This window comes from Engraulis encrasicolus, chromosome 23, assembly GCF_034702125.1.
Source record: "Engraulis encrasicolus isolate BLACKSEA-1 chromosome 23, IST_EnEncr_1.0, whole genome shotgun sequence".
NCBI lineage: Eukaryota > Metazoa > Chordata > Actinopteri > Clupeiformes > Engraulidae > Engraulis > Engraulis encrasicolus.
The window spans coordinates 33,472,704-33,480,745 of record NC_085879.1 but is presented as its reverse complement, the minus strand read 5'-3'; the positions used below and the strand labels follow the sequence as shown (position 1 = coordinate 33,480,745).

The 8,042-nt window shown below is 45.2% G+C and overlaps 1 protein-coding gene across 1 annotated transcript in view; it reads left to right on the top strand.

Moving 5' to 3' along the window:
• Nucleotides 1-378: 378 nt before the first annotated feature.
• Nucleotides 379-8,042, top strand: part of pcdh11 (protocadherin 11) — a 218,859-nt gene continuing 211,195 nt past the window's right edge. The window contains exons 1-2 of the mRNA XM_063189923.1: nucleotides 379-399; nucleotides 934-1,599. Of these exons, the coding sequence (XP_063045993.1) occupies nucleotides 379-399; nucleotides 934-1,599 (687 nt within the window). The remainder of the gene's footprint in view (nucleotides 400-933; nucleotides 1,600-8,042) is intronic.

The window sequence follows — 8,042 nt, the reverse complement described above, 5'->3', positions numbered from 1 at the left end:
AACACACATCCCTCCATGGCTATTTCCCCCCCTTGGAAGTGTGAGGGGAACTAAAACATCAAGGCATGAACTTTATCCAAGACAACCAAGACCAAGACAACATTTTATCTTGGCAGAAGGGAGGACAAAATTTATCATTAGCTTCAAGGTGCACTGAAACAGTATGCACACACACACACACACACACACACACACACACACACACACACACACACACACACACACACACACACACACACACACACACACACACACACACACACACACACACACACACAGTTATTTGTCATCATTAATGTAAATAGGTGGTTTATGTAAATTTATGTAAAAACATTACCAGCATGCACTTCATATTTAGAAAAAAAATATTCTCCTAATATGCTTTTAAACAGCAGTGAGGTGAGATAGCCATTAAAGCTACTGATTATATTTGCAAACAGGCAACCTCTGTGTGAGTGCACCGTATGTATGTTGTACAAGCCTAAGAATAGCATGTGGTGCCTGAATGAGACATCTGTGCTTTAGCACAACAGGAGTTCGAAACGTCCTGCATGAAAAAAGAACAAAGTCCACTGGGGAGGGTTGACTAATTAAAGAAGAATATGTATGCTTGTTTCCGAAGCATGTGTTTCTCTGCGATTGACTTTGTCTCTGTCTCTCTCTCTCTTTTACCCCCTATGTCTCTCATTCACCCTCTCTCTCTCCCAATCGCTTTTTCACCCCCTCCTCTCCTTCCCTCTGGCTCTCTCACTTCCCTCTCTATTTCTCCTCTCTATCTCTCTCTCTCTGTCTCTGTCTCTCTCTCTCTCTCTCTCTCTCTCTCTCTCTCTCTCTCTCTCTCTCTCTCTCTCTCTCTCTCTCTCTCTTATGCTCTTTCCACCATGTCCCCTGTCCCTCTCTCCTCTTTTGTCTCCATCTATTGTCGTTCACTAGACTTCGCAGCCCTGTAGAGGAAGAAGCTCATCCCCGTCGCCACGCCACGCCACCCGACCGATTATGGACTTGGCGTCGTCGTCGTCATCAAGCGCTCGGGCCCATCCCCAACGCCGCCATGCTCCTCTGCTGTTGCTACGGCTACTGCTGGGCTGCTGCTGTTGCCTCCTGTGCCTGGTGCCGTCGTGCCGGGCGCAGGAGAAGGAGTACAGCGTGAAGGAGGAGCTGCCGGAGAACGTGCGCATCGGCAACCTCCGCAAGGACCTGGACCTGGCGCTGGACCCGGCCCTCAAGCTCTCCTCGCCGCTGCAGTTCAAGCCCGTCTACAAGACGGGCGACGTTCCCCTGGTGCGGGTGGAGGCCAACACCGGCGAGATCTTCACCACGTCTAACCGCATCGACCGCGAGAAGCTGTGCTCGGGCGTGTTCGGCGAGCGCCAGTGCTTCTTCGAGATCGAGGTGGCCGTGCTGCCCGACGAGATCTTCCGCCTGGTGAAGATCCGCTTCCTCATCGAGGACGTCAATGACAACGCACCCTTGTTCCAGTCCACGGTGATCAACATCTCCATCCCGGAGAACACGGCCATCAACAACCGCTACCCTGTGCCCTCCGCGTTCGACCCCGACGTGGGGATCAATGGGATCCAGCACTATGAGCTTGTCAAGGTGAGCAAGAGCAGCAAGCTGCAGCAACAGCAGTTAGCAGCAGCTAGCGGCTAGCTAGGCCTTAAAGTGTGAATTAAATTGATGGTGCATGATGCCCCAAATGACCCCTTTTCGTGTTCTCTCTCTCTCTCTCTCTCTCTCTCTCTCTCTCTCTCTCGCTATCTCTCTCTTTCTCTCTCTCTCTCACTCACTCGCTCGCTCTCTCTCTCTCGCTCTCTCTCTCTTCAGCCTCTCTCTTTTCTGTGCACTTCTCTGTACCCTCATCCCCTTCACAGTCATATACACACATTAACACCCTTTCTCTCTCCCTATCTCTATCTCTTTTTCCTCTTTTTCACACTGCCCGTCTCAAAAGTCTCTCCACAGATGGAAATGAGATCTCTCTCTCTCTCTCTCTCTCTCTCTCTCTCTCTCTCTCTCTCTCTCTCTCTCTCTCTCTCTCTCTCTCTCACACACACACACACACACACACACACACACACACACACACACACACACACACACACACACACACACACACACACACACACACACACCACCCCCTGTTCTTCACACCCATTCACAGACAGTCACGCTTGGTCTCAGTCTTTCTCTCTCCCTCCCTCTCTCCCCATCTCTCCTCACTCTCTCCTAAATGCATTACTTAATTGATAGCTCGACAGACATTCTAATTTGGTGATTGATTACCTGTTCTGGAGAATCAACATTTTAGCTCAAGGTTCCAGAGGTAATTTACCATAATTTGTATATGGTGGGGGGGCTGTAATTGAAGCAGAGTGGAAAATGCGTACAGACGGCAGACGAAGGCCTGTGTGCTTTCTTTCATCATTTAATTGGCGCTCTATGGATAAATCGCGCAAGAACTCTCCGTGGCTTAATATAGTAAGCCCAAATGAGAAAGTAGGATAATTGTATGCGTTCTATTAGGGCCTCCACCACATCTCATATATTAACGGGGATGGGTATTTATTGAACACAGCGTTTGTGTTGGCAATGCTATTGTATTTTCCAACACATTCAACATTCTCATAGTCTATGCCATGTGCGAAGATGCAAATGAGAATAATGCTACTGCAGCAGCAGCAGCATCTAAGCAGTCACGAAACTGTTGTTGTTGTACTAAGTTAAGGTGCGTCTTATCTCTCTTTTAACCCTATCATGCAGAGCCACTGTTGTATGTTATTGTTTTCGAAAATGGTAATGACCATGGCAATGACATATCAATGATGTCTTGAAAGTTTCTGAGAGCGTTTACCACTTGCCTGCTATGGAAATGCGTGCAAGATGCAAACTTAGCGCAGGCCGCATGAGAATTCCTTGCGATTCTCCTTTTGGACTAATGTCTTTGGCCTCAGATGAGATATTATCTGTAAAATGGACAGAATTCTCCTGAAAGTCTTTCAGCATACAATGAATAGAGTCACTGGCAATCCCATCTACATACAGTAGAGAGGGGCTTCCCCATGACCAGAGGTGTCAGTCTGGGGTTCAAAAGCTAAACACCCTGTCACAAGTGTCATATACCAAGACAGCTACGTACATGGGTCAGTTTGTAAAGTCACCTACACTGTATGTCAGAAAGAAAGCATTGCAAGGGTTTTAAACTTTCTGAGAACAAGGGTCCACAGCTCTGAACATGACAGGCACAATGTGCCCTACAGCAGGGTTTCCCAAACTTAACCATGACAAGGCCCCCCATATATACTGTAAGTACATTTCAGCCAAGACCCCCTTTACTTGGCATAGCTGTAACACACCATTTTTTCACAAGTCTTTCACGAGTCGATGTAGTTTATGCATCCATAAATCCATGAAACTACAGCAGGAGACATAATAAATATGGCAGTGTAGAGCAGTGTGAATGAGGACATTTCCAAGAGTAGACTAGAAAACGTATTTTTTAACTAATGAGAATATTGTTTGGCTTTCTTCTTGGTTTATTTTGGTTCACTTCAGTTATTTAATTTGTTCAGTTATTTATTTAGTAAATTATTTAGTTTTGCAATACCATTCCTTCCAACAAGCTGTGGCCCCCCTAGTACTCTCTCATGGTCCCCCTCCCCCCAGGGGTCCCCGGGCCCCACAGTTTGAGAATCACTGTCCTACAAACAGTAACACTAGGGCTGTAACAATACACTCAACTCACATTTCGATTTGTATCACGATTTTTGACCTACGGTTTGATACACCCCACGATTTCTGAAATGTATCTCCACTGAAGTTTGGAAACACTATCACATCAAATCATAAGGTTGTTTTCTGGACTAATGGGTAATAAAACTTTGAAAGGACGTATCACGATACTGCCTCCTTGTATCACAATACAGTATTGTGACTCTGTGTATCACGATTTCTCGGTTCGATACAATATCGTTACAGCCCTAAGTAACACGGTGCTGATGCTTGACTGATACTCCTCCTCCACACACCTACGCCTCTGTGTACCAGTGGGAGTTGGCGTGCAGGGTTGTGAGAGCAGTCCAGGGCTGTTTGAAACTCTACGAGTACGTAGATCTCCGATGTCTCTTGTGTTTGTTTTTTTCTATGCTTAGCCTACTTTGGATGTGCTCCTATTGTAACACGCAGGCAGGCTGTGTGCCTCGGAGTGTGCCAATGGATGGCTTGTATAGCTGAAATCAGACTGGAGTTTAGTTGTATTGCCTTGCCTGCCTTGCCTGCCTGTCTGCCTTGCCTGCCTCGCAGTTCAAGGAATACTGTAGAAAGGAGGGAAAAGGAGAGGGAGAGAAGAGGAGGGAGGGAATGGGAGGAAGAGGAATGAAAGTGAAGGGGGGAGGGGGGGGGGGAAAAAAGAAGTGTTTTATATACGGAGCGATGGAAAAAGGAGGGTGCAGAAGAGGAGTGGAGGAGGAGGGGGGTACCATAGAGGAATGAGAGAAAGGGAAGAAGAAAAGTGAAGGGGAAGTGGTGGGTGTGGGGGAGGGAGCGGGGTGGTAAAAACAAGTGTTTTACATATGGAAGAATGAAGGGATAGGAGGCGGTATAGTAGAGGAGTGGAGGAGAAGGGTGGTGGTGCATACAGTATAGTGTGTACAGTAGAGGAGAAGAGGAATGAGGGATACAGAAGACGGATGGAGGAATATGTATGTATATTAGATAAGGAAAAGAGGGGGAGTGAAGATGAGTGTGTGTGCGTGGGGAGGGGGGGGGGCATAAAAAAGAAGTGTAAAGATGAGTGAGGTTGGGGGATGGAAGATGGAGGGTAAAAACAGAAGGAGGGGGGGAGTACAGTACATTGGAGGAGTGGAAGAAAAGGGGTGTACAGTAGAGAAGTGAAGGAAAAGGGGGAGAATTGAAGATGTGGTGTTGGTGGTGGTGGGGGGGGGTAGGAATATTAAGTGTGAAGGGGAAAGGGGGTTTACAGTAGAGAAGAGGGGGAAATGGGGAGAATTGAAGATGTGGTGGTGGTGGTGAGTAGGGGGTAGGGGTAGAAAAAACGAAGTGTGAAGATGAGTGAGGGGGGGCGGGTGGAGGTTGGGGTAGAAGTGTTTTAGGCTGGGAGTGATTTGAGCAGGCTCTCCCCGGGGTAGCTACTGGCCCTAAATCCACCCCTTGGACTTCATTTGCATGGTCCTTGGAGACTAGCACAGCAGCACAGCAGCTTTCTCCTCTCTCTTTCTCCTCTCTCTTTCTCTCTCTCTCTCTCTCTCTCTCTCTCTCTCTCTCTCTCTCTCTCTCTCTCTCTCTCTCCTCTCTTTCTCTCTCTCTCTCTCTCTCTCTCTCTCTCTCTCTCTCTCTCTCTCTCTCTTTCTCTCTGTAGTAGTAAAGTAAAGTACTGTAGGCGTGAAGAAGGGATAGATGATTAACCATATGTGGGTGTATGGTAATGGTGTTGGTGTGTGTGTGTGCGTGTGTGTGTATGTGTGTGTGTGTGTGTGTGTGTGTGTGGGGGGGGTATTTGTATTACAGTAGTGTGTGTGTGTGCGTGTGTGTGTGTGTGTATGTGTGTGTGTGTGTGTGTGTGTGTGTGTGTGTGTGTGTGTGTGTGTGTGTGTGTGTGTGTGTGTGTGTGTGTGTGTGTGTGTGAGTGTGTGTGTGTGTGTGTGTGTGTGAGTGTGTACACTTTCACTTTTACCAGTAACAACAAAACTACCCAAGCAAAAGGGGTCAAAACACGTGGGGTCCAGGAATTGGGCTCCACCTTGTTAGTGTGCTCCAATAGCAGTGGCTTCATGAAGGTATATTGGTGCAGCACACACACACACACACACACACACACACACACACACATACACACACACACACACACACACACACACACACACACACACACACACACACACACACACACACACACACACACACACACACACACACACACACACACACACACACACACGCTAACCAACCACAACAAATAACAACAACAAATTTAAATGCCAACAAATGCCTATGAGTCACTCCTCCCCGTCACGAAATAGGTGGAAATAAGATTACCAAGCTCTCCTCTCCATAAGTCATTAATGGAACAGACCACCCTTTTTTGATTTTCACATATTTGCAGTATTTCCAAGCATTATTTATGAATGTGCATATAATTTTCGTCTATGTGTTTGCATTGCCCCGTTTAACAGTATAGCCGCATTAGGCATAGCAATGCAAGTCTATGGTACAAAATAAAACACAATCAAATGTACTTATAAACCATTTTAAAATTAATGTAAAATTCACCAGAGTGTAAAACGGTAATTTAATTCCGTCCAGTGACCACTTGTGGCTTGATGCTAAAGATACCAGTTACTTTCAGTGATTATGCTAAGCTATGCTAATAATTCTGATCCAATAAATCTAAGTACTGAAAACACTGAGACGAAAATGATATGCACATTCATGAATGATGTTGGGAAATACTGCAAATATGTGAAAATCAAAAAAGGGTGGTCTGTTCCTTTAATGGACTTTCATAGGAAAAGACTGGCACATCCTCACGGACCGCCTTTTGATTGGGTGCAGTGGTAGTATCTTCATCGAGGTGAAATATTAATTGTTCTATCAGCGTTAGTCTTGTTATGTCACCTGGAACGATGAGCTTAAGGCACTTTTTTTTTTTTAAACGAACAGCCAAGGTCAGAACGAGAGGGAAAGTAATACCATGCATGGCTGGAGGAAGGGCTTTCCATTAGAAACGAGATTTTATCACTTAAAGCAAGAAGAAGGTCTTTACAAGTTCTGTCTTGGAGCATGTGGGGTAGGATCAGGCTCGGGGGGATGGAAGTATTGACTTCTTGTCACGGAAGCCCACCCAGTCCATTGTTAGTTTTGAAGCCCCATTTAAGGGTTATCTTTTTTATTTATTTATTTATTTTCTTATTCAGCACATCACTGTCCCTTACTACAAAGCCTAAATGCAGTATCTGTAAAATTGGCCAGCTGATAAAAAAGGAGATTTTGTGAATTTGTTCGCTATATCTTGCCATCAAATCATATTTAACCACCAAATGTATGACGTATTACAGTGAAAGTCAAGTAAAGAAAAGGAAATCCAAAAGATGCAGATACTGTGTTTGGGCTTTGTAGGACGGATCATGTCACCAGTTTTTTCCTCTCTTTCAACCCCATACGTCTTAAATCACCTTTAAATTGGGAGCACGGCCACCATTTTATTTGTTGCTGTTTTGCTTCCTTAGCTTCCGTGCTACGTATGCACACAACAACGATAGAAAGGAAGTAAAGTATCGTTTCCGTAATTTGTTATGTCATGGACACATGTTTTTCCAGTCCGGTGGCATCTCGTACCATTGTTTTAATAAATCATTTTTCAGAGATATTTTCCTAATGATGTTTTTCCAGTTCTTTGGGTGGATAATTGAGCAATTTATCAAGGAACACAACTATTGCAATCAGCCACAGATGCTTGTGGGGATTAATATTTATCCTGTAAAGCATTTTTCATTCGTATCCAGGCTCTATAGAAAACAGGATGCAATTAGCCTTCCATGCGCTAATTGAATACATTAACTAATTTGTCACATTTTCCTATACTATTAGGTCGCATTATGAACTAAACGACTTTAACTGCAATGTTTTAGGGTGCTATTATAAAGCAATTCCAGGTATTGACCAGAACTATCTATTAACAATGGCTCTTTCGCAGTTGCATCACCCTTTTCCCTGCCATGTGCCTGAGAGCAAGGTAAAATGGAAATGCAGTGATGAGAACGGCCCCGGTTCACCTAGAAAAGCTCCCAGTTTAAAATAGATTCTCTCTCCGTACTCCGCTGTGCAGGTCCCTACCATCTACCTAAATGCCAGACCATTTTGTGTGGTTTTCACACCTTTTTACATGTTATCACACCTTTACAATGCAATGCCATTTCCATCGGTGGCATCATCATGGAGATATGTTTCTCCACCACTTGTTTAGCATGGGGCAATCTGTGTCTGTGTGTCCATGTCCCATGTCAGTTTGACATTGTATAAAGTTA